This window comes from Taudactylus pleione, unplaced genomic scaffold (assembly GCF_031769625.1).
Source record: "Taudactylus pleione unplaced genomic scaffold, aTauple2 ptg000129l, whole genome shotgun sequence".
Taxonomy (NCBI): domain Eukaryota; kingdom Metazoa; phylum Chordata; class Amphibia; order Anura; family Myobatrachidae; genus Taudactylus; species Taudactylus pleione.
The window spans coordinates 19,021,142-19,048,705 of record NW_028284531.1 but is presented as its reverse complement, the minus strand read 5'-3'; the positions used below and the strand labels follow the sequence as shown (position 1 = coordinate 19,048,705).

The 27,564-nt window shown below is 42.9% G+C and overlaps 1 protein-coding gene across 1 annotated transcript; it reads right to left on the bottom strand.

Annotated features, from left to right (window-relative positions):
* Positions 1-2,203: 2,203 nt before the first annotated feature.
* Positions 2,204-21,362, bottom strand: IDH2 (isocitrate dehydrogenase (NADP(+)) 2). Its single transcript, XM_088472936.1, has 11 exons — positions 21,156-21,362; positions 15,414-15,505; positions 13,888-14,053; positions 10,219-10,379; positions 9,986-10,129; positions 9,435-9,571; positions 8,704-8,855; positions 5,703-5,815; positions 4,498-4,595; positions 2,656-2,751; positions 2,204-2,556 (listed from the first exon to the last, which is right to left on the bottom strand). The coding sequence occupies exons 1-11, from the start codon at positions 21,262-21,264 to the stop codon at positions 2,469-2,471; spliced, it is 1,356 nt and encodes a 451-aa protein (XP_088329062.1). The 5' UTR covers positions 21,265-21,362; the 3' UTR covers positions 2,204-2,468.
* Between the last annotated feature and the right edge of the window lie 6,202 nt (positions 21,363-27,564).

Sequence of the window (27,564 nt, the reverse complement as noted above, 5' to 3'; positions counted from 1 at the left end):
ATATTGAAACTGTTGTAATTCCTACACCGTTCACCCGATTTGGACGTAATTACCCTCAAATTAAATCTGAAAGTCTGCAGTTAAAGCACATCTTGTTTGTTTCATTTCAAAGCCATTGCGGTGGTGAATAGAGGCCAAAATATGAAAATTCTGTCAATGTCCCAATATTTATGCACCTGACTGTACTTGAGGTTTCTTAATCTCCAAGCACTGGTCTCTAAAGGCCCCCATACATCAGCAATTGATTGCAGCAATCGTGCAATTTGCAATCGATTGTTTAATTTCTTTTACATTTTAGAACATGATCACTAGATGTTGCTAAATATTTACCATACACAAAGTCAAACCAGGCTAAGCCACCCCCCCATGCAGTTACAGAAAACACTGAAAAGTCTTCCTTTTACATGTATTTTGTTTAATTCTTTACTCAGCACATACAAACTTCGGAGATTGTAAAACAGTCTATGAACTGACATTTCCAACTGTATAAATAAGCCAGTAAATTGTACATGTAAATAGGAAGTGTATATCAGTCATAACTAAATGAATTATGGCCATCTGACAATTGACCTAATGTATATAATGGGGGGTATCCACTAGACGATAAAGTTGAACGATGGTGCGAAAATCTGGTCTTTTAGACATCTATCATCGTGCAAACATGCTGGTCAACCTGACGATATCGTCAGGCTCAGCATGTTTCCAGATGATGGATGACCCAGCAGTGAACGTCCGCTCGTTCAGTGAAGGCTCATCACAACGACTGACAAACGACTGCACGATTACAAGGTCGTCCATCGTGCAGTCGTTTTCAGCTCTTGTAGTGGATGCCCCCTATAAGACTATCTGGGCAATGACCTAATTTAATGCTGTTCACAATATGTATTGCAGGTAGGCCAAACTCATTTTACAGTTACTAATGTTAACATGAACAGTGATTTTACCAAGTGCAATTCCACTCTTCTCTGATGGGGAAAAATAAATTACTAGTATTTGTTTCTATTGTAGACAGGCTCTAGAGATGCAAGTGTCTGACCGACTAAAACTTGCTGTTTGGGCTCGCAGCCAGCCCATTCCTATTTTCAATATAGAAATTTCAGGCACAAATAAGATGTAAACAAGCTACAAAGTATATACAACATCCTTACAGCAAACTACTTCCTTCTATTACACATCAATTTACAGTTTCAAGTTATGTAGACTAGCATTGGTTTAACACTGTAGCACTAGATTTAAATCCCTTGATTTTGGCAAGGTTCTGTCTTCACCTTCTGTTCTGTAGTGTAAGCTTGTGAGGACCAGCTGCAATACCAACTACACAGATAGAGGGGCAATGCTCAGTGAGAAAGGACAACTGCACATTTGCCAACAGTCCACATTGACCCTATCTGTGTACAGTTTGTAGGTTCTCCCCATGGGTTTCCTCCTATACTTTAGAGGAACAGATTGGCTCCTGACAAAACAAATCTATTAACCAGGTACATGTGTGTAGGGAATATAGATTGTAAGCTCCACTAGGGGAAGGGACTGCTGTGAATAATTTATTCTTTGTAAATCACTTTGTAATATTGTGGGACTATATGAAGCTCTAATTTTATAAAGTCTTCCCTTCTACAAAAGCAATTATTTTCTGTGCTGGAGCATCTGTCTTGTTTGTCTGTTTAATTAGTTGTGAGGAATTAAGTCAATAATAAACATCCTTGATCCTCACAGCCCATCTACATCAGTGGCTTGGCCAGTCATGGCGTGTAATCACTACCTCAATCACATGGTTTTCATGGGAGTAACCAGCACTGACACAGACACTTGCTATTGAAAGTTTATGTTGGAAGAATGGATTTAAAAAGCCGTTAAGAATGTGCCTGAAAGTCAATCCAGTCATCTGCCAAAGTGCTCTTAAGCCTACGGAGGGTAGTGTGATGCAAGCACACCACATGATATGCCTTCTATCTGCAGGCAGGTCCTTGGGGAGAGGGGTATTGAGGGGCAGGTGACATGGTAGATTGTTGAAAACAGACTCCCTTTTACTGGATTAAGAGTCCTTGGGCTACTAAAACTGCAGCTACGGAACAGCCCTGGGACATTAAATTTAACTGAGCTGCCTTCAACCAATGACAAACTCAAGTAGTTAATAACTTACAATTAGCATATTCAAACAAGACCTCTTTAGGTTCAAAATAAGGAAAATACAAGTCTCAGCCAGTTTACAAGGAGAAGAGTTTGTGAATGTTTATTTGCTATACATTGCACCATCAAGGTAAGATGACAAATACAAGAGGTGCAGTAACATCCCAGCACTAGACGGGTGATAAAACTTGTCCCAATTCTGCAGCTGTTCATGGTGTTTAAAAATACAACCAGCATTAGACGGGTTAAAAAGTTTGTTCCAGAGCCACAAAGGTGACTTCCTATATTCAAAGGTTAAAAATGAGGTAAAAAATGGTCTGGCCATTGTACTAGTGCAAAGTTTATTTCTTCCCCAGAGATTTGTCAAGATTGTTCTTAATAGCATCCAGGAAGTCTGTTGTGTTTACATAATGCTCGTTAAGTCGGACACTGAGGGAGAGAAAAGTAGATTAGGATCAGGTTTGCAATTTAGTCAATGAGGAATTCAGATTTACATAAATGCATGAATTAGAGCCACTCCCCACTTACTTGCTGAAACCTCCATGAATGCAGCCAGCCAAATCCTTTGTCATTACACCACTTTCAACGGTCTCTACACAAACCTTCTCTAGTTTTAAGGAAAAGCTGTGTGGTAAAAAAAAATAAAAAATTTAAATTACAATATAGTGCGAGTGTGGTGGAGCTATTGCCTGTATTCAAGTTGATTGGCACAGTGTTTGTATAAAGCCAGTCCTTTGTCAACAAGATTCCAGATTTATACACATTGCAAATTACTGGATTAGCCAATGTTTAAGCAGCCAAACCTCCATTACACATCCCTACAAACCATAGTGGATTTCTAACCTGGTCCTTGCAGTACACACATTATCCCAGCAGTAAACTGAACCAATCGGCTTTGAGGTTGTATTTATTAAGTACATTCTATAAAATAAGTAGGAGCAGATTGGTTGCCGCGGGAAACTTCTACACTTCATACATCTACCGACAGTAACAGTAATTCACCCTTTAAGCAGTACACAGTTTACAAGTTGCTGTCTGTTGCATAAAGGACTAGATAGTTTGCAGAGTTTTTTACTATACAAATTGTTCCAGTATGTAAAGAGTCTACAAATAGATTTATTTTCAAAAATATACATTGTTTAACTGATTGACAATTGCAAATCACCGATTGCTCTTTAATGTTGGAGTTGAGACTATTCCCTGAATTTACATTTGTTGCTTTTAAACATTTCCTGGTTCCCATAGAAATAAAAAGGTTTATTGTACACTGATGTCATCTAAAGCTGCGTATCCACTTGCCGACTATGGACAGTACGATTAAGACATAATCGTACAGTCGTTCGTCTTCCTATGCAGTGCCTACACTGTATAATATTGTGTTCAGTGCATGCACCCTCCCTCATCCCTGAACACGGCCAATCTGTCGTTAATCGGCAGATTGACAGTCATGTTCAAAAGATGATTGCTGTAGGAAACGACCAGCGGGAGCGCGCATCGCTGGTCGTTGGACATAGTACAAGATTTGTGCACGATTAATGAGCAATTGAAAAATGTCGTAATTGTTCAATCGCTCATTAAAATCGCCTAATGGATACGCAGTTTAAGTCTTAAAGAATGTGCAATCTTCTCCAGTTTAAACTGCAATTTCAATACAACCCGGTGATGCAACAAAGCATGGCGCACGCCATACACACTGCATGTAATAGTGTAGTTCATTGTATCATCCCATGCGCTGTGCAGAACAGTAGATGTGACAATGTGATTGACAGCTATGGTGTGTATACCCACATTGTATAGCGTGTTCCCAGCTTTATTAGCCCATGGAATGTAAGCCAATTTATATCTTAAATACCATATACCAGAGGTTCCCAAAGGCACCCTAACTGTCCAGGTTTTAAGGATATCTATGCTTGACCACAGGTGACTTATGCTGGGTACACACTGGCCGACATACTAGCCGTTCAGTTGAGCGACTGATATATGTACGGGGGTTTTGACATTCAATTTAGGGACTGAAAATAAGATGTGGTGATTTCTATAGAACTAGTCTCTTCTCACACCTCCAGAGCAAGCCATCTTTTTTTTTTTTTTTTTTTTTTTTTTAGGAAAAGTCATCAAACTTGCTCTGGGACCCCAGCGGCGACAGCAGTATATGATCTAGTTTATAAACTGTTAGGTTCGGAATTAAACTTAAAAATGTATATACTTAATGCTGTATTTAGCTATTGCCCCTATTCTTCACTCAGACATCTCTCTGCATCCACTAGACTGATTTGTCTAGAAAATAAATCAGAAAACTGCAATTGCATCAGCACTGATAAAGTTCTATTTAAATTATGTCAACTTTATCCTACAGACCACAAGACTTACTCAATTAGGTCCTGGTTTCCATCAAGTTTTCCTCTGTGTTCCAAGCCTCGTGTCCATGCAAAGATGCTGGCAATAGGATTTGTACTTGTGGGACGACCCTTAGAGGGAAAAAAAAAAAAAAAAAGTTACAGCTTGATCTTTAAGAATGGAGTTGTCACACTCTTGTTATACATTTTATTTAAGTAATAACAATGGAGTCGTCACAACCTAGAAAGCACATTGTCTTATGAGACTTTATACTAAAAGTAAATTCTACACATCAAGGCAATTGTCCAAGACTACAATTATTTAGGGGATAAAATCACGCAGTAAACAAATAGGGTGCAGCTTACTTCCTCACAGAAAAAAGGATTATACACCATAACCTGTAAACATAGAAACAAAGATCTGTGAGACTGATAGCGCTCCCACTTGACAGATGTATAGTGTGTTGTACCACACAATAGATACCACCTTAGAATGACACAATAGAGTATCTCAATAAAAAGGTGTATTTATTAAATTGACATCAAATATAGAATAAAAAATGGAAACAAATACATATAATGTGCAAAAATAAGCAATAGTGATCCTCCTGGTAGGTTACCGTTTTGGGTGGGTGGTGTGAGAACATGATAGGTAAAGTCCTATCGTGTTATCACACCACCCACCCAAAACGGTAACCTACCAGGAGGATCACTATTGCTTATTTTTGGACATTATATGTATTTGTTTCCATTTTTTATTCTATATTTGATGTCAATTTAATAAATACACCTTTTTATTGAGATACTCTATTGTGTCATTCTAAGGTGGTATCTATTGTGTGGTACAACACACTATACATCTGTCAAGTGGGAGCACTATCAGTCTCACAGATAGTGCTTTGTTTCTAAGACTACAACCTTCCAAACCAAAAAAGGGTCATATACATAAAGTTTAGTGTTTAAACACTTTCACTGATCTAAAAGCCGCAGAAACTGAATGTACCCAGACTATACCAGGCAGCTTCATGGCTTCGCTTGGTCCCATTGCATCCTCTACATTACACTGGGTACAGAATCTGCTACAAATCCTTTCAAGGACTCAGGGAATTTTCTTTGTAAGTACATTATGCCAACAGCATGCTACTCTTTGGAAAGTCACTTGCTATGATAGACTTCTAGATTACTAAACAAGTAAATCAGGTTTATAAGCAATGAAGGGAGGAGGGGGGAGAAAAACACCTTCTGATGTTCCCGATAGTGACGAGTAACCGTTCCGTGAGCAGCTTCTGCCTCAATGGTTTTTCCATCAGGACACACCAGGACAGATGCCATTAATCCGAGGGAACCAAAGCCTGAAACAAATATTTAGCAATTCACATTAAGCCGCTGACCTGGATGAGAATTACACGTGATGTAGGAAGCACATTTTGGTGACCAAGTGCAGTTGCTGAGTGGGAATCACCTACTTGCATATTAATAAGAGAACATGAATTCAGTGCTTCCTTGTGATCACTGCCAATTTAAAATGCCCAAACTTTCATATCAGAATTAGTCACTCAAACAAAGTAGCCAACAGAACAGATCTGCCCATGACACAAATTGCCTGGCGTGAGCTGCCAGGTCTCACGCAACTCAGCTTCCACTGAGCATCCATTTCTCCCGAAAATGTGCCTACGTCACAATCAGTGCAGCTTTGAGAAGCAAATTGTTACAGTCAGGTGCATAAATATTGGGACATTGATAGAATTTTCATATTTTGGCCTCGATTCACCACCACAATGGCTTTGAAATGAAACAAACAAGATGTGCTTTAACTGCAGACTTTCAGATTTAATTTGAGGGTAATTTTACATCCAAATCAGGTGAACGGTTTAGGAATTAAAGCGGTTTCTATATGTGCCTCCCACTTTTTAAGGGGCCAAGGTAATGGCACTATCAACTCAAAAGCTATTTCCTGAACAGGTGTGGGCTATTCCCTCATTATTTCATTATCAATTAAGCAGGTAAAAGGTCTGGAGTTGATTCTAGGTGTGACATTTGCATTTGGAATCAGTTGCTGTCGACTCTCAATATGAGATCCAAAGAGCTGTCACTATCAGTGAAGCAAGCCATCATTAGGCTGAAAAATCAAAACAAACCCATCAGAGATATAGCAAAAAGAAAGAACGCACCGGAGAGCTCAGCAACACCAAAAGACCCGGAAGACCACGGAAAAAAACTGGTGGATGACAGAAGAATTATTTCCCTGGTGAAGAAAAACCCCTTCACAACAGTTGGCCAAATCAAGAACACTCTCCAGGAGGTAGGTGTATATGTGTCAAAGTCAACAATCAAGAGAAGACTTCACAAGAGTGAATATAGAGGGTTCACCACAAGATGTAAACCATTGGTGAGCCTCAAAAACAGGAAGACCAGATTATTGTTTGCCAAACATCTAAAAAAGCCATTGCAGTTCTGGAACAACATCCTATGGACAGATGAGACAAAGATCAGCTTGTACCAGAGTGATGGGAAGAGAAGAGTATGGAGAAGGAAAGGAACTGCTCATGATCCAAAACATACCACCTCATCAGTGAAGCATGGTGGTGGTAGTGTCATGGCGTAGGCAGGTATGGCTGCCAATGGAACTGGTTCCCATGTATTTATTGATGATGTGACTGCTGACAAAAGCAGCAGAATGAATTCTGAAGTGTTCGTGCAATATTATATGCTCATATTCAGTCAAATGCTTCAGAACTCATTGGACAGCGCTTCACAGTGCAGATGGACAATGACCCGAAGCATACTGCAAAAGCAACCAAAGAGTTTTTAAGGCTGAAAAGTGGAATGTTATGCAATGGCCAAGTCAATCACGTGACCTGAATCTGATTGAGCGTGCATTTCACTTGATGAAGACAAAACTGAAGGGAAAATGCCCCAAGAACAAGCAGGAACTGAAGACATTTGCAGTAGAGGCCTGGTAGAGCATCACCAGGGCTGAAACCCAGTGTCTGGTGAGGTCTACGCATTCCAGACTTCAGGCTGTAATTGCCTGCAAAGGATTTGTAGCAAATTATTAAAAAGTGAAAGTTAGATTTAGGATTGTTTAGTTTGTCCCATTACTTTTGGCCCCTTAAAAAGTGGGAGGCACATATAGAAACAGTTGTAATTCCTACACCGTTCACCTGATTTGGATGTAATTACCCTCAAAATAAATCTGAAAGTCTGCAGATAAATCACATCTTGTTTGTTTCATTTCAAAGCCATTGTGGTGGTGAATAGAGGCCAAAATATGAAAATTCTGTCAATGTCCCAATATTTATGCACCTGACTGTACATCTGCAATACTGTTATATCTGTGTGACTGAATCTGTATATGAAGCACAACGGAAACTGGCACAGAAAACAGACGCAGCAACGCATTACTTCATATACAGATCCCAACTATTACACAGACTGTACGGATTAATTTGACACATCTGTATAACAAATTTTAAAAAACCCACACATGAGTTACTTGAAAGCCTTCTTTTCACCAATTCTACAATTCAATCCCCACACATTTTGAAGTGTTAGTGGAAAAGACTTGCAAAGAGACTTTCCTATGTATTTTGTAGGTGTGATAACATCAGGTACTAACATATTGATGTGCCCACATACACCTAAGCCAAAGTAATGCCAAATAGTCCCAATTAGCACACCACAGACTTTGCTACACTAATCCCAAGTAGAGCAAACAAGGGCGAACAATGACAAAAAGGAAAAAAGCAGAAAAAAGTTGCACAAGAGGTAAAAAGACAGGTCTAATACTAGTGACCTTCACCATGCTTATCTGCAACTTTATATAAATTAATTTGCAACAAAACTAACAGCTAGTACATAATTTACGATTCATGATGCAAATTGAGGGAATAAAGTATGCAGTACATGAATTGCACCATATGGCACAGGAGAGGTGTATGAGGAAACATCTGTAGCAGCAGCAGCAAACAGGCATTTACACTGCATGTGTGCAAGCAAACATATAGACACCAGCTTCATGTCAGAGCATATCAGCTGTTTCCTGTGCCAATGTGGGAGGAGCAGGGTGTGCCCCATGTGCCACTATACAAATAGCTGTGAGATGTTGCAGGATCCCTAGTAAATGCACAAATGGTTTCCACACAGCACCACCTACGATGACTGCAACGATGGCAAGTTCCAAACACCACTAAGCCTAGTGTAAGGTCATGTTCAGACATCACTATTTAAAACAACCTGCCTTGAGCAAGAATATCAGATTGGACATCTCCATCATAGTTCTTGGTAGCCCAGACAAAGCCGCCGTTAGACTTGAGAACCTGTGCTACCATGTCATCAATCAGCCTGTGCTCATACCAGATCTTCAGTTTGTCAAACTCTGGCTTGTAATGCCTAGAAATACAGCAGTTTATGGTCATTACATGGGAACAATTTGCTATACCTACCATGCTAGAACAAAACAGATAAACCCAAGGCTCTGTCTAACATGCAAGTCCATTAGAGAGAAGTAAAGATACAAAATATACAGGTTTCAATAGGAGTATGTTTAGTTTTAGGCCACTACAGCATCCACCAACATACTAATCACGATATTATTCTGGTGCACAGAGGTCCAATAGTGCAACATTTCCTTACATGTGTCACCTAGAGGTGAGCATGGAGGCATACAAAGAATAGCTTCTGTTATTGAAACATAAATTATAGCCTCAGCTATGAGTATTACATGCTCAATCACAGATTGGGGGGGCGTTAGCATTAGGATCAAGCACTGGGTGGCAGGAGGATAGGTCATGCACCGGGGAGGGAGCGTTAGAATACTGACAGACAAATGTATTCTGACCACCGGCATCCGGTACCCACCAGCCTGTTACAATGTGACCCTTTTAAGTTTAAATTACAAAGCAGAGCATGTTTTGACGTCACTTTTTTTTGGTGTTGCAACTCAAATAAAACAAAAAAAAAAAAACCTACTTCTCAAAGATATCCTGGAAGATGTCCTTGAACCGGCCATCATAAGCTTTCAAAATGGTGTTCTTTGTACTCATGTAGAGAGGCCATTTCTTCTGTATAGCATACTGGAAACAGCTGTGTGCAAACCCAGAGATAGACTACAAGAGCAACAAATAGGAATATTCAGGTCTCATAGCTGCCTAACACTACACACATGCACGCACGAAGGAGCCTTCCCTTCATCACATGGATCATTTTATGTAGACAGGCTTGTTATAGCGGTGACAAATAGAACATTAATATGTAACAAAGTCACACATGCACTACTAGCTTCCATCCTTAGATTATAAACTTGAGTAGTTATCGCCTTTTATTACAATACATATGTGTTTTATAAGTCATACATGACATTAACATTAGCATCAATTCCCCAAAAAAACTATTTTATGGGCAACTATATTTTAAAGCAATGGCTATTCAAATTGCGGAAAAATATGCAGTATTAATAGGATATGAATCATTAAGCCATTAATGTCAACACCAATTGTGCAATACGGGAATTCCATGATTACCTCGTCTGTGTTGTACATTCCCATGCCAACACCTCCCGCAGGGAAGTCAAACACTTCCCATTCCTTAGCGGCCGTTCCGTCAGTTGGCGTGAACACCATTTTGAAGTTTCCGGCCTTGTCAATGACGAAATCTGTGGCTTTGTACTAAATAAAAAATATAATTAAAGTGAAGCTATTGAGAACAATGGCAGCATTACATGTTTCAACCATTATACCATAATCACCGAGCTTACCTGGTCACCATGGGCATGTCTGCCAATAGTAATTGGCTGTGTCCATCCAGGAACCAGGCGTGGAATGTTCTTGCAAATAATTGGTTCCCGGAAGACTGTTCCACCCAAGATATTCCTGATGGTTCCATTGGGACTCTTCCACATTTTCTTCAGCTTAAACTCTAAGACACATTTAACATTTGTTACTATGGGGCAATGCTAGGTGGCTAGTTAATTCCTAGCATGGCGATATAGCTCCCATGATGAGTGCCCGGAACTATTCAATATCCCGCCTCGCACTTATGTCTGGAGATTCAGTTTACCGTGACTAATGACTGGGGCTTAATCACGCTAAACTGCATTTTCCAACTTAAGTGATGGGTACGATTCGGTTACCTCACACAATGCTGCCCTGAGGCACTAGTTTAGTCGCAGGATTAAAGCTAAGCCAATTGAATAGCTCGGTGCACTCTCCTGGGAGCTACGGAATTGAATTGCCTCCCAAGTTGGCCAGTTGATAAACCTTTGTAGGTTTAAACTTTCATATTGTTTAAAGAGGCACTTTACAAAGTACAGTGTTTCCTATATGCACAGTGCTGAAGTGTGCACTAACCCCATCTGTTTTTCACTATTGGAGACATACAAAATGTTACAGGACTTCCTAGCTTCCATAAAATTGACAGTGTTCATCTTCCCTACCCCCCTATTTGGGAGGGATATTTAGCAACCACAAGAAAAAGGATCTAAATTTGAGACATTGTTTAAACGGGTTGGGTATGGGATCCAGTTGGTCAGAATCATGACAGCGGCATTCTGACAGGGTTAGGATACAGAAACCTGTCGGTAAGTATCCGAACCCTACCTTTAACCCTCCCCCCAAGTGCCTAACCCTAACACTTAATCTGGATGCGGTGCCAGGATTCTGTCTGGTGTCAGGATTCCAGCACAAGCATCCCGACCACTGGGATTTAAACTAACACAATGACATGTAAGGAGGCAGTCTGTCATATGCTTGCCAGGGGCCTATGCTAGTTAGACATCCCTGCAAGCAAGTAAATTAATTTAGGAGGTATTTAAGTCTAACATTGTATTTGCACTTCCGTAATAGAGCAGATAATTGTGCCCCCAGCCTCATCAAATTTTAAAGGTATGCTCCCATTTGCAGAAAATGTCTACACAAGAAAAGTAAATATCACCTTTATTCCATAATGTAAAGAAGAAAGTACAATTGAATGTAAGTGTCCCCAGGGGCACTCTTGAGGATATTTATATTAAATATATTTCTAATGCATTATACAATTTAGTACTGGGTTTATAAAGCAGTCAAATATCTATAATAAATTAAAGACCAACAGGATTCAAGAGTTTTTTCACATCACTAACTTCACACCATAATATTGGAATAAAAATACATATTAAACTATTAATTTTAACGACCAAGAGTGATTCCACTTGGTAGAATGTTACAGTACATCAGCACTTTCCTAACACCGCACCATTTTAAATTAGTCTCAGTTAATTTGACTATTCAAACACTAGACAAAACCGAACATGATGCAAACCATAACCAAAACTACATCTAGAAGTGAGACAGATCAGCAGAGGGTATTAGAGTCAGTAAAGACATGGCTATCTTATAAGCGGTCACATTTGCTAGCTTAGTGCCTGCTAATAACTATGCAAATTACACATCCATTACTGGTCACTGTCATAGTTGGCTGTTTTAGGGAGGTCTTCTGTTTACACTCACATTGAAATGGGCAGTGTTAAATGTCATTTATAGTTTCACTTTAAATTTGCTTCCATTTTTTTATACTCGGGCTTGAATAAAGTATGACACTTAAATATATCTAAACTGATGAGTTTATAGGATTACAACATCACTTACTCCCTGGGAGTTTCACAGGAAACATATTCCCGCCACTAGGTGGCACTGCTCTTTTATAATGGCTACAGTGTCAAAATCTTATCAAGTTTTATAGCACCAAGCAAAGCAGTGAAGCTGATTAAAAGTATATACAGTGACTGAAAGGTTAAAAATACCCAAAGAAAAAATAAAGGCAAATTGTAACCAGCAAGCAATATGTTATATGGACATTTTAAAGTTTGTTTTTTGGGTTCTTTTTTATGAGGGTGGTTCAATAAATATGGTAACAAGACATTATTGCATAAATTTATTCAGCTCTTACATATACGTGTAAATCAATAGTATGGCCTTTGTACAGATTTTCCACAAGCATTTGTTTCATCGGTAGACCAAGGCATCTATCCCGGGATAGAAGAAATCAGTGTCAAGTGCATGAAGCCAGGACATGATGGCTTGCTGAACTTCAGTCTGTTGCAAATAGCCTTCCACCCAATGCTTCTTCAATGGTCCAAAGAGATGGAAAGCACTTGGTGCCATGTCAGGGCTGTAGGGAGGATGATCCAGTAAATCCCACCATAACCACTCTCGCGTGCGGTTAGCAGAGTGTGGCCTGGCGTTCTAGTGCAGCAATATGACATCTGTTCACAGCAAACCAGGTAGTTTTTGATGAATTTCCCTCTGCAACCAGCTCAACATGTCACAATAGCGGACAGCAGTCACAGTATCGCCCTCGGTGAGGAAAACAAGCAGCACGTCCTTGTGGTCCCAAAACCATCAGCAAAGGAGGTCATGGTGACAGTAGGTTGGAATCTCTTTAAAGGTAGGGACGATGCATATTTCCGTGTCATGGACATTTGATTTGTCTCCAGTGTCACATGATGAAGCCATATATCTATTTATGTAACAATACATTGAAGGAACTGCACTGCCTCCTCATGGTATGTCGTCAAGTGCACAAGAGAATCCTATCCTATTGGTTTTGTGAGCTGCTTCAGTACCCAGTGTGAACACTTCTGTACCCCAGTAGCTCATGAACGATGTCGTACACAGTACCCAATGAGACGTTCAGTTGTCAGCAATATCACTAGCTCTAATGGTTCCATCCTTCTGAATCAGACCTTCAATACGGCAAAAACTGCCTCTGTGGTGGACGAGCTTGGTCGGCCGAATCACTGCTCATCTTGAAGGTTTGTCCTGCCATTATAAAAGGCAGTGCATCAAACCGGTTTCCGTGACGTGACATGACATTATCACCGTACACCTCAACAAATTTCAGCTGTTGATGTGCCCTTTAGACCTAGAAATCTAATCACACTATGCAGCTCAATGTTTGCACCATGTTTCCGCCAGCCCTGTCATCTTACAAATGATGTTGGGACAATATGACTGATATGAGGAGCAGTCTAATGGCCGTGAGGGGCAGCAGTGGTCTACCTGCTCTGGCCTGGCAGGAAATTAGAACAAAATAGAGAACATTACACACGAGAGGTCTTGTTACCTTACTTATTGAACCATCCATATAACACAAATAGTTGTGTGAAACTCCTACAGTGATACTGCATGTAACAAACGGAGTATTCTGTTCATGACATCTTCACACTCAGTTTAGAATGCCCAAGTGACTCTAGGACTATACTGTAGCATCTACAGTGTCCTATATTGGGGGACGGTGTGGGGATAGAGAAGTAGTTTCTTGAAGAATGATATATAGAATTTTAAGCTTTTATATGACGCTTTAATGAACTCAAGCACTTTAATACTGAAGAAAGTCCGTATGTGAACATATCCCATATACATGTAAATATATAGATCGGGTACACTACCTTCTACTCGCGCCTCATCAGGAGTAATTGTGGCACATTTCACTGCAACATTGTACTTCTGAGTTGCCAGAGCAGAGTCTATGGTGACCTGGTCATTGGTTTGGTCACGATATGGAAGCCCGAGATCGTAATATTTCAGCTCAACATCAACATTTGACAAGATCAGCTACAAAGAAAACGTATACATTTAGTCAAAATAAGTAGTAAAATAACAAAAATCAATCAGTAAAGACTATAATGCATTATTCACAAGACTAGATTAGCATTTTCAGGCCAATGGATGTTAGTTATGTCTTAGCTTTTTACTTCCTCGAAAGAGTGATGCAAATTACTACATCAAGATTCTAAACAGCCATCAGGGTCTGTTATTTTAATGCAAACTTTTACTTACAATAGGTTACTGTTTCGCTAAAGAAAGTCCATTAGCCATTTTGTCTATAAGGAGACTGTCAGCAACTGTCTTATGGGACTGCTGATCAGACTACATTTAAGTCATCGATTACTCTGGACAGGCCAGTTCCGCTAGTTCTCACCATATTCATCTACTTTTTTGGTCATATATTCAAAAGTTACAAGACTTATCTTCACAGGAGTCTTCTGTAAGCTGCATGGACAACCTACTGTACTTTGCCCCTCTACCCCTGTTCTGCCTCACTACACGTATGGGAGACATAAGCACAAAACGCGCCATAGTCACCATATGGCAGGATGTGCACAAATTTGTGACTAATGCAACTTTCAATGCACACCAAAAAACAAATGCAAATTATAACTGCACACAACTCCACATGAGTACATACAATTACACATACAGAAGTGGGTATATATCCCAAATTAGACTCATGTCAATATGCTTGTTAAGTAACAACACATTCCCCAATAATGTCAGGTTGAGCCTGAATACATCAGCTGGGTAACCATGTCTTGTTCCAAGTGTACTGTTCACATGAAGTGTTTCACAATACTGTTACTACATGTGCCAAGAGCCACACACACACCTACACAGAAACTCCAGTTTGAGGACAGAGTAGTTATGGTTGAAAGACCAAGATTTGTGTAACTCTGGCTTAAGGCAAAACATATGGAAAATCTAGCGTACATGCATAAGGCTTACGTACACTTATGGTGCATACACACGATCAGATTTTTTCTTCAGATATGGACGATAACGATTTAAAAATCGTTCAGTCGTTCATATCTGAAGGAAAATCGTTCATATCACATGCCTGAACGATGGACGATCAACGATGCGCGTTCCCGTTTGTCAGATAACGATATCTGACATCTGATGGGTTTGCAGTCAGACTTGGACGATTCCATTCATTTTAATGCAGTCAAAAATCGTTCAATCGTTCAAATCGTTCAAAACTTTGGTCAAATCGTCCAAATCGTTTAATCGTTCAGTCGTTCATCTGACAAATCTGACCGTGTGTACGCTCCATTAATCTGTTGGGTCAAATACAAAGTGGCTGTATTGAAAATGTACACATGCACAGATTGGCATCTTTACAAGAACTGGCAATCACCTTTTCCTTAATGAACTCCCAGATGATACGAGTCATCTCATCACCGTCCATCTCCACCATTGGGGTGGCCACTTTGATACGTTTGTCTGCATCTGTAGGTACAGAAATGGGTTAACCATGGAGTCTATAACAAGCCATCAATGGAAGTTATATGTAAGAAAATGGCCTCTAAAAAACAGACACAAATAAAATATATATATATTGTGTCTAGAAGGCAACAATTTAATTGTTCTGCCATTTGGGTGCCCATAGCAGCGGCTGCACATTTCTGCTCGCAGCCTCCTGAGGCGCCCTAACATGGACTTTAGACTGGATTCGTCGCTTTGTGTGGCTAAACCTGGTGCTTTTGGGCACATCAAAAGTAATAGACACCCAATCAGAGCAACAATTGAAATGCTCTGATGGGTGACCCTTTACTTTGGGCACCCCAACACAATTGAATCCCCCCCCGCCCCATTGAAACAATCCCTACACTACTGCCTAATGGACTTACTGCTTCCAACACAAACTAGGTAAATTGTAGCCTCAGCACAAGGAATTGCAGTGCCTACTTTATTCCTTAGCTGGCCCCAGTACAGAGTATGTGAGCGTGTACATGCCACAGGCAATGTGCACATCAATTCACTTGCTACTACTTTATGTACACTTATCAATAGATTGTAATAAGCCTTACAAGCTTAAAAGGACTAAAGACCCAACAGTTTCATAGAAAGTAGTCAGATAGCAGCTGCATGGAGTGACATGCGTAATCAGATCACATCCCCCAGCTCTACAATCCCAGATAAAAATAGCTGAGTACTGCAACATAAGCCTAGCATGCAGATGGAGCAGGCGGAGAATCTGTGCCTTATAGCTCATTTACACTGCAAACAAGGTGATCTCCTTTGACAATTAACATTTACTGCTAAACACATTACAGATATAAATATAGGAATCAAGTAGGTGACTGGAAAAAAAATAAAATATAAAAAAAGTAAAAAAAAACAAAAATGGTGGATGGAATACACATTCGTAAATCTACTTTATATATACACACTCATGGAAATAAGTCAAGCGACATTCACATGTTAAGATTGCCACTGTCAATAAGAAGCCGCTCACCTGACCTACATCAACCTTGAGAATGAGCTTTCCAAGGACATGTATAAACTAGGCCTGTCTAGATCTGAACTGTAGAAAGGCTACATCACGTATATCCTGGAGAATGTTTATAGAAATCACACGACTCCAATAAGCAGACAAGGACACTCGCTGTTTTAGAAGGTTTTCCTAGTACAAACACTGCTCAATATGACAGAAAACTATTAAAATTAGCAATCGGCTGTCACAGAAAATCTAGAGACAGGTACACACTATATAATTGTGTCATTCAGCAGATAATTGTATGATCAGGCCAATAATTGTATAGCGCACATGCATTAACAGATAAATGGCTTCAAATGCTCCTGCAGCAGTCAGATCGGTAGCCGATGTGCTACATGTGCGATGGCTACCCCGACACTGTTGACTACATCTGCAGACATTGCCCACAAAGCCAAAAATTGCACAGGGTGCACACCGATCTGATAATCACTGTCTGGTCTGAGCATTTAGCAGGTCTGCAGAATTTATCTGCAGGTGTGTAACCAGCATAAGCAATACCGCAAATGGCAAGTCGCACCTAGAATTAGTACACTGGTCCATCCCGGGTGCTACCCAATGAGACCCCTTTCAGACAGGCGGCCCGACAATGACAGGTCGAATATGTCACCGCCATCACTGCTGAGCCGGTGCTTGGAGATATCATCTCCAATCGCCGGCCCTTCCTATGCAGTGAACGGGCCCCTGTCGCCTCGACCCAAGTTACCGGTTCACACCACACCATGGCCTGGGTTGAACTAGTGTTCAATCCTGCTCGTTACCAGAGTTGAATTGCCGGGTCGACCGAGGTTATTTCAACTGGGCCCTTTCACACTGCGCAGTAACCCGGGTTGCTGAGCGTTCATGTGCTATAAATCAGGTTATTTGATGGCAGTGTGAAAGGGGTATCGATCTAAGCAATTTTGAGTGTAGAAAACTAACCAGCTCTGAAAATTTGCAAGAACTCAGCAGCAAGTGCCACTGTATAGTATGTAGCAGAAAAATGTGAGCATTCTAGTAGACAATTTTAACAAGATTTTTGTACAATATATGCAAATAAGGGAGGCTGATAAGCACTAGAGCAAAGTCCTAGTCCAAGATCATTCTTTACACTGGAAGTAACACATTCTTCCAAAAGACAACCACTGACAGTGTTTAGCTCTGTTTATGCAGGCCGTTGTCAAAGCAATATTGTGCAAATGGTTAAGAACTTGCAGGGCAGTTAAGTCTTTGGGATCATTAAGATAGCCAATTTAAGAAACATACACAGCCAATACTTTCTAACCTTCGAAATTAATAGCTCAAAACAATTTTGTACAGTAATTGTTGGAAACATGCACAGAAGCACATTGTCCATAGCTGGGTAAACACCATACGACTGTGCGATCCAGCAAGCAACGCAACAATACATTGTGCACCATACACTGCACGATCTGCCGTACGACGGTGTGATGTACTGTTACATGCTGCATATAACTATACCGCTTCATTCGTTGCATTGTCCCATCTGACGTGCAGCACAGCAGAAGGGACTATGCAATCAATGCCAGATCGGGTGTACACACTATACAATGTGTAAGATATTGTTGAGATATGCTTCAGAATTATATATTGTACGATACATCGTATCGAGTGTACGCAGCTTTGGGCTAGAACCAGAACTTATTAAATTCAGCCCCTAGGACTACACAAAGTATTGGAGAATAGTTTCTTATCTTTAATATGCAGATCCATCTGCACATATACACACGTTTGAACAGGATTACACAAGCGTGATGCCATCACAATATCTAAAATACTCCAAGATTTGCCAATCCTGCTAGTCAATCACATTTCTTACAAGATTTCTGTAACCATGTTTAAATGACCATCACATTAGGTTTATGGAGGTGCCAGATGTCTGATCTGATCCATTTTGTTCTATGTCGCTCACCAGTACTTTCTGGTCATTAGGGCCCTGAAGGTCAAACAGGTCCTGTGACAAGAGTATGAACGTAGTTCACTATGGGAAGCTGCAACCATAACGTGACAAGAGGGAATATCCAGTACTACATGAGCAGTAAAAATAACCATTAACCATTTTATGTTGTGGAGACAGTTTCACTTTGGCCTTCAGCAAGTGTAAATGCCACTATAAAGCTTCAGGACACAGTTGATTTTCTTCATGCAATGACAAATAGAGGTCATCACTTCTAACCATATACCATACATGCTGGGTACACAAAGGACGATATATCGGGCATACAGCCAATGAACAATATATTGTTCAGTCCATCTCCACATGTCTACAAACACAATATATCTGAACGACGATATATTATAGAGATATATCGTCCTCACATTTTATAGAGCAGGGGAGGGGAACCTTTTTTCTATGGAGGACCATTTTGATATATATTATTCGTTGGCTAGATGCAGGCCACGCCCCTCCATGTGACTTCACAAGAGGGCAGGGCCACAATAGCGGGTAATTACAACAATGCCCGGAGCATGCCGAGAATGCTCCGGGTAGCTGTAAGGGCAGCGGTGTGAGTCTGAAGCGTCCTAAGGACGCTCCAGGCAGCACTGCTACATAGATTCTGGCTACAGGGTGCCCTTCTAGGCACCCTGCTAGTCAGATGAGGCTAGCAGAAAAAGGCTCCGAGGGCCAGACCAAATGATTCCGGGGGCCTTATACGGCCCCGCGGCCTGAGGTTTCCCATCCCTGTTATAGAGTGTACACACGTCCAAACGACTGCATGCTATGTTGGCTGCAAGAACTATTCCAAACTACATCAAAACTGGATGGGCATACTGAAATGGGTTCTTCAGGCCAGGAATATCATGTGGCCAATTGCTAAGTGTGTATGCTTAACAAAATTGGTTGGTCTGTCATCCAAGTGTGTACTCAGCTATCACTGCAATGATTGTCTGCCTAAATCAAGGTAGAATATCACACAGTAAAGGTGCCTACACACTTGGCAATGTGGTCACGAAGTGATATAGTGTCTGATTTCCCCTTGTACTCTCCCCAGCAGCTCCCCGGCAGTCGTGGGCACGATTTGGTGTTAAAAACTGCCCAATGTGACAAACGATCTATCGTACCTCCTAACTATTCCAGTGCATCGTGACAGACTGTCAGATCTTTCCTACAGCACGGCAGATCTGAAGATGCGATTTACGACCTGCGGGGATGCGCATCGGCATTGTGAGTGGACACTCACGATTCGGGCATATTTTACACGATTTGCCGTCAGAATCGGGCAAATCATGTAAAATATCGCTAAGTGTGTAGGCACCTTAACATCAATAACTTTCCTGCGTAACTTTGTGGGGTGCAAGGGAAAGTTAGAACTGTTACTGGCCGCAAAATGATTTCACATCGTTTCAGGACTTTTACAATAAACTGGTTATTTAAAAAAAAATAAAAAAAAAATTGTGTGACAGTCTTTATAAAGACCAGTCTACATTTTAGTCAGCACTGCACAATGTTATAACGATGACTGCTGTGCAGTTGTCAGAAGCAGCCCACTGTATAAAAGTTGAATATTTTCCATCTGAGGTTGGGTGACGTGCTCTATGGAAGCAGTTGTGGTATTCAGGTTGGACACTGAGGAAAGCATATTCAAGCCCTATACACCAGTTCAGCAAAACCTCAAGGAAACCACAGTTCATCCAACTTCGAGCAATACACTAGGTCACATCTTGGAAATATATTTTTTTTAAAAAGTGTTCCAAAGCATTTGTTACAAGCTCTAAATGCACATACAGTACTGTATTGTATGCACTACTATCCTACCATGCAGTAAATGAGACACTGGGGATTTTAAACTAGCACTGACCTAATGAGGGGGTCTCAGCACTATCACGCCCTATGGTTAACCACCCACTGGCTTCTACAACTGAGCTACTCACAGACAAAGCCTCTCACTCTGCAGCCAATACAGGAGCCGGCAGCCAGGTTCCTACATGATACGGAGCCTATACTGCACGGCGGCCAGGAGCCCATGCGAGGAGATGCTGCATAGGCGGGGACAGCACCAGCGCCTCTCTCTCACATCCTCCCTATCTAGGACAAGTGTACATGTCCTAAGGATGCATCTATGTTTCCCCGGTCCCAGTCTCTCCGCCCTTGGACCGAGACGGCAGAGGTCAGTCCGCTATTGGATGACCTTCTGGCCGGCAGCTGCACGGTCCTCACACCAGGGGTACAGCCTCAAGTGCGGACCGTGTACATGGGGGTCCCGGGCACTGAGGCCGAGCACAAAGGAAGTGTCCAGTGCCGGCAGCTACCCTCCTCCTCCATCACAGCGAGCTATAGGCGGCAGCTGGAGAGCGGGGCAGATATATTAGGCACCGGCAGCAGAGACATGCCCATATAAAGGGAGATTGCACAAAGCCTGGTTACTACACTGTAAGAAGCGCAGCCCACCAGGCACCGGCATGCACAAGCCGAGGCTACCCAGCTGCTGTGGAACTACAAATCCCAGCACGCAAGATGGAAGGGTATGCTGGGACTTTAAGTTCCCATGGCTATGGGGCCACAGCTCCCCCCCCCCCCCCCCGGTGTATGGTGCGGGGCTTTAAACCCCTCCTCTCCCGGGGAATGCAGCATCCAAGGACGCACAGCGGGCGCATACTCACAGTTCCGCTGCTGTTGGCTGAGGGCCGGGGCGAGGGCACCGGGGTTCTTTCCGAAGGCCACAGCGGAGGACTTGCAGGCAGAGGTGACAGCGCGGAGGTAGCCGGCCATATCGCCGTGGGACGGGGAGAGACGGGAGCCACAGGATGGTTACAGAGAGCCCGGCGGCTGGCTGGTGGTAGTGAAGGACACACACGTCAGCATCGCGGCAATTTATAGCTGCGGTTACGTCACAAGCGGCAGAGGCTGTGAGAGTGGGCGGGGACAGCGGGAAGCCGGAGCACGCGCTTGCTCTACTTCTCCATTCATTCATGTATTCTCTCTGTGTGCGCGATACAGGGGAGGGGGGAGCGGGCGCCACCTACAGGCCGCGTCTGTGCTACGCTTCTGTTACTACTGGTAACTAGTGCTACTGACACAGTCACCTCCAGCCGCTCTCCCTCCCCTCCCCCATTGCCGCCTCCCGCAGTTCTATGTCCCGCACACCCACTGACCCCTCACTGCCAGCAATGCTGTGACTATATACGGGACAGATGTTTTCCTGGTAAGCGGTGGCATCTGTGAACCTGTGCAGGGCAGTGGGGATGAGGCTGGGACACAGCTCTGGCACTCGGGGGAAGAGGCTCCCAAGGTGAGGGCAGTGTCCTCTGCTCAGCTGTGTGCAGCAGGCGTGTGGTTATGGCCCGCAGGCTGATTACACACTTCCCTACACTATATGTCACTCCTGTGGAAGTTAATCATGTTCTCAATGTCATAACCTCCTTCCAGAGTAACAGACAGAACGAGCAGAGTCATGAAACTATGGAAACTTACATGACCATTATTCCACATTTGCAGACCCTCCAACATGACCTGTTTCCATAAAGGTGCCCATACATCTGCGATGGATCGTCGCGATGCAGAGCTGCTATCGGAAATTTCCGATTGCCCACCATCGATGTTCTAAGATCCGTTGCCGGATTGCAGACATTTGACATGTTAAATGTCCGCGATTTGACAATTGTGATAATTTTGGATCGCGATCGCCAAATGCCAAAATCCAACATGTTGGATTTCTGCGATCATGCGATGCCAGGTTGCAGCATCATGGCATTGCGGAAATCCATCTCTGATGTATGGGCCCCATTAGTTACACAATGCTCTGCTCATGGACTTCCTTCTTAATTTATGATTGCAGCCACCTGTGTTGAAACACCTGTCTCATCAATTACCTAGTTTAACACAGGTGATTGCATTCATTAATTAGGTGAACTCCAGAAACAGCATTTTGTACCTGATGGGAGGGGTCATGTTGGAGGGTAGGCATTTGTCTCAGTGATTACAGAGGACAAGTGCCAGATTATGCCTGGAGCTGAAATGTATGATGTGCCTATTGTGTGCAGTTGCAGGGGGTGTGACAAGTGCCAGAGCAGTGTGACTGGTGATCTGGGGTTGTGACAAGTGCGATGTAGGTGTGATTTATATAGGGGGGTGTTCTGTGCTTTGGGTGTGTTTAGTTCCATGGAGGGCATAGCTGGCACCTACCTTCAACCTTGTGAAAGGATGTAAGCTGTATTGTCTGTGTCTCCTTGTGTGTTAGAATAGTGTAAATTAATTAAAAAAAGAAATCCAAAATTATTGGCATAATTCTGTGCGTGTGTATATTATATATCTATATATCAGTCAAATGGGTACTTACGTATCTTCACCAGGGACCGCAACGATACGGCAGTAGTATAAACTTCAGGAAATACTATTCGGACCCTTGCGGGCTCGCTGCGCTCACCACGCTGCGGGCACGGTGGCTTGCTTCGCTCGCCACATGGATTTATTCCCCCTCCATGTCCACTTAATGGTAGGGAATGATGTTGGACACTGGCTTATAAGCTTGTGCAAACGTCATTCCCTACCATCCAAGTGGGCATGGAGGGGGAATAAATCCATGTGGCGAGCGAAGCGAGCCACCGTGCCCTCAGCGTGGCGAGCCCGCAAGGGTCCGAATAGTATTTCCTGAAGTTTACGCTACTTCTGTATCTTCAACACACATCCAGCAGGGGGCCGCAAAGATACGGAAGTACCGTCAAATGGGTGGCACTCTGGTCGGCTTGTGTAAAAACACACTAAAATCCATTTATGTTATCAACATTTCAGAACTTATATTTGTCCTTTTGGCAATCCAATAGATAATAGACACACCCCCACACACATACAGTGGTAAATTGGGAGCGTACAGGAGCTTGAGGCACACTTAAGGAAACCCAAGCGGGTGTAGTGTGATATGTTGACAATCATAATGTCAACATTCATCATGCTGTCATAAAAATGTCGACATTAGGGTTAGGCCACACAGGGAGGTTAGGCTGTGGGGCGGGGGTGTAACCAGAGGTATGAGGTCCCCATAGGTCTACCTATACAGTGCCCCTCTGGTGCCTTGTGCTCATTATGCAATAACAGCAGGGTAAGCAATACCCCCTGATGTTGTGCTCATTATGCAGTACCCCCTGTAGTTGTGTCCATTATGCAATGCCCCATGTATTAGAGCTCCTTATGCAATGCCCCCTGTATTAAAGCCCCTTATGTAGTACCCCTTATGCAGTGCCCCAGTAATGCCCCCAGTAGTGCCCCTTATGTTGTGCCCCCACCCCTGTGTAGTACTTACCTCTCACGCTGGCCGCTGGGCAACGCTCCAGTCCTCCCGCGTAGATGCTGCATCTGACTGGATCTAACTAGAACCTGTAACTTGTCCGGCCGTGCTACAGAGGGTAGGGGGATGCTTGCTGTGCTGGCGGGCCCCCTAAGCCGCTGGACCCCATAGAAGGCGCACCCCCTACACCCTCTATAGTTACGCCACTGCTGTGGGGGGAGAAGGATAGGATTAGGCCAGGTGTAGCCAACCTTGGTCCTCGAGAGCGAGCCGGATTTAGATCTCATGGGGCCCTAGGCAAGATACCAGTTTTGGGGCCCCCCCTCCCTCAAACATTCCATAGCACTAGATTTTAATTTCTGATTCTCAGCACAGAACTCCCCTCACAGCACAGACCCGCTCTTTCACTGACCCCTCTCCCGTCTCAGCATAGACCCCCCCCTCATGCAATGCCCCTGTACTAGTGCCCTTTATGCAATGCCCCCTGTAGTACTGCTCATTATGCAATGCCCCCTGTAGCAGTTCCCATTAAGCAGGGCCCCTTATGCAATGCCCCCTGTAGCAGTGCCCATTATGTAATGGCCCCTGTAGCAGCACCCCTTATGCAGGGCCCCCTGTAGCTGTGCCCATATGCATGGCCCCCTGTAGTTGTGCCCATATGCAGGGCCCCCTGTAGTTGTGCCCTTTAAAGTAGTGCCCCTGTAGTTGTGCCCTTTAAAGTTGTGCCCCTGTAGTAGTAGTGCCCCTTTAGTTGTGCCCTTTGCCCCTGTAGTAGTAGTCCCCCACCCCCCGTCCCCTACTTACCTGACTCCACGCGGCCGTCGTCCGGGCTGACGTTGCCGTACTGACTGGACCTAACTTGATCCAGGAGTCGTGGCCGCGCAAGCTCCTCACGTCACCCAGCACTCATGTCTCTGTGAATAGCTGCCCGGCATCCATTCACTGGCGGTAAACGCTATACTGCAATTTTCCCCACCAGCAAGCCACGCGGCCCCTGGTTCCCGCTAAAACAGCCTAGCGGGAAAGCTAAATTATTAAGCCGATTTTCCAATGGGCAATCGGCCTGATTAATTGTGTAGTGTGTAGGCAAAGGAGTATCGTCATTCCGCCGATAAAACGTCCACAATCACATTCCTTCAATTAGCCGATCACTCGGCCATGACAGAAAATCTCGGCCTCAATCTCCCAATATCGAGCAGTGTGTGTGCGCATTTGTGATAATCTGCCCATAGTTCCTTGGTTTTCCTGTGACTACTGCCAGTAGACGGACATATGCAAAATCAGTGTAGAGTGGCCAAAAATCGGTAACTTCTAATACAAAATCACATGTGTAGACAGTGTAGCATAGATATTGGGGCTTTCGATTTGCCGAAAAATCCTCCCATTTGTCATCCCATCAAAAATATTGTACCTAGCTTCACTTCACACTCCAGGGAAAGCACAGGTATAATAATAATATTAATAATAATAGACCTTGCCGGGAACAGTCATTAGTAAAGGATGCATATCACCAGTGTCTCGGGCTGCTGCCTGATAAATGATCAGTAAAAAGAAACTCACAAAGGAAAGTCTGACTAGACGGAGGTGCTTTAAAAATAGAAACCAAAGAATTCCTCGGCGTTATATAAAAATGAATAACCTATACAATAACATCAATAGTATAGCAAAACTTCACATTAATCTTAATGGATTGATATAAACATAAATGAGGCTTGCAATATCAAGTTAAGGAATCAGCCTTGTGGAACTGCAAGCCCCAGGATGGACAGGTGATGCACTGGATCTATGTGCAAATAAGGTATTCATACCAAGTTCCCCCAAGCGACAAGCTGCATAAGAGCTATTGGGGGGCAGATGTCCCTGTGCCGGGCAAAAAGTGTTCTGTGTGAGATTAAAAGCCGGAGGAGAGAGTGCAGACTGATAGTTCATCCTCCGTCAACTGGTTACCAAGGAACTTACTTCTGCAGAAGACATCCAATTAAAGGTTAAAGGGAGCATGTCAGGCTATAATGTTCATTGACTCCATGTGGGCTAATCATGCCAAGTCCACTTTGCCTGTAGTCGAAGCAGGAGATTCATGCAAACACCACCCCCACCCCCCTTTTCCCGTGGAGGGATAGACAGATGGGGCAAAATGTAGTATGGTCAAAGTGTGAAGCGTGCAACTTTACTGCTAGAAACGTGCGAGTTCCAACTCATCGTATGTAATAGACTCCTCGAATCACCCAAACACACCAGCCAGAGGTTTCCCATTAAAAACATACAATTCGCTGGATGTAATAGGCTGCGAGTTATAAACTCTCACAGAACTAGTAAAAAAAAAATTGCAACATAATAGACTCATTTTAGGCTGGTGAGTTCAGCGTGCCGCTTTACTGTAGATCATCATCTGAGGCAAATTAACACAGAAGAAGCCAATTTGTACTAATTAAACCCCTATATAAAGCACACCTAAATCACTTGTGTGGGTGTAACAATGGCATTTCTGCCAAGTTCCTATTAGCTGTATTTGTGTGGGATCATCACTATTGAGGAGCAGAGCAAGAGGAGGGCGCCCAATTAGGGTACGTGCCAGACAAATCTATAGAGCGAGGATGGACCTGGACTTCCTCTCAGATCATGAGGTAATTCAGCTTTTTAAGCTAAACCGCACAAACCTCCTGAATTTATACTCTCAGCCTAAATGCCATGCTGCAAATTACAAAACAAAATAGATAACTCCTAATGCTGCTCCTACACTCTCTCCTTCACAAAACCTATCAAAGAAAAAACTGCACAGGTGCTACTTATATAGGACCAGCAGGGCTGTATTATAGGGAGGGCAACAGGGACCGTCGTCCCAGGGCCCCCACACAGTGTCCCCGGCCCCAATCCCCAAGATGAACTGTTTTTTTTTCTTTAATCTGAGCGGCCTGCGATTAAGCCCCGCCGATATTTGGCTCCGCCCCTTCTGCTTCTGCTGGCTAATATGCCTTTCCCTGCCTCTGAAGCAGTAAGTAATTTATATACTGTGTATGTGTGTATATATAAGCCCCCACACGTTTGTTGCCCAGGAGCCCCCACAGACCTTAATCCGAGGACCAGTGATGTACAAAACAGGAGACTTTTGGGGACCTATGGCTCCCTTTTTTTAAAAGAAAACACTGCATGTAATGAATCTCTTATTCCGATTTGTGAGATTTTCTGGGCTCCGCACATGGTGAGAGTCCGAGTTTTGGAACATTCTCGCACCAAACTCGCAGTGAATCAGTGCAAGTTTGAACTAACAAGAAAGCTTGGACCCTATTGCACTTCGCCCATGGTCTATAACCATGCATTTTATATGGTGGTGGTGCATTTTTGCTGCGACTGGTAAGTCGTTCTTCTCCATGTTGTTGGCCTTGCAAATTGCAGAACAGTGGAAGGCCATCTGTTCTCTTATAGGTTGTTCCATTTTCCCAATGTAGATTACATCACATGGGCATATGTATGCACACACATTTCTTTTTTATCTTATAGTTTCAAAGAAAAGATCAGTACTGTGAGGTATGAGCAGCACAAACTTTTACACCGGGACTTAAGTAGCTTCAAAATGTACCTCTGCTAGCAGGTTGACCTTGGGAAGTGGCTGCTGCTGTACCTGAATGTCCCCAGTCCATAGAACTCTACAATTTAAATGAAACTATTATTACCTCACATCACTGAGGTCATGAGTTTGATTACCACCACAGCCCCAACAGTGTGGAGATTGTGCATTTGTGGGTTTCCTCTAGGTACTCTGGTTTCCCCCCACACGCCAAAAATATACC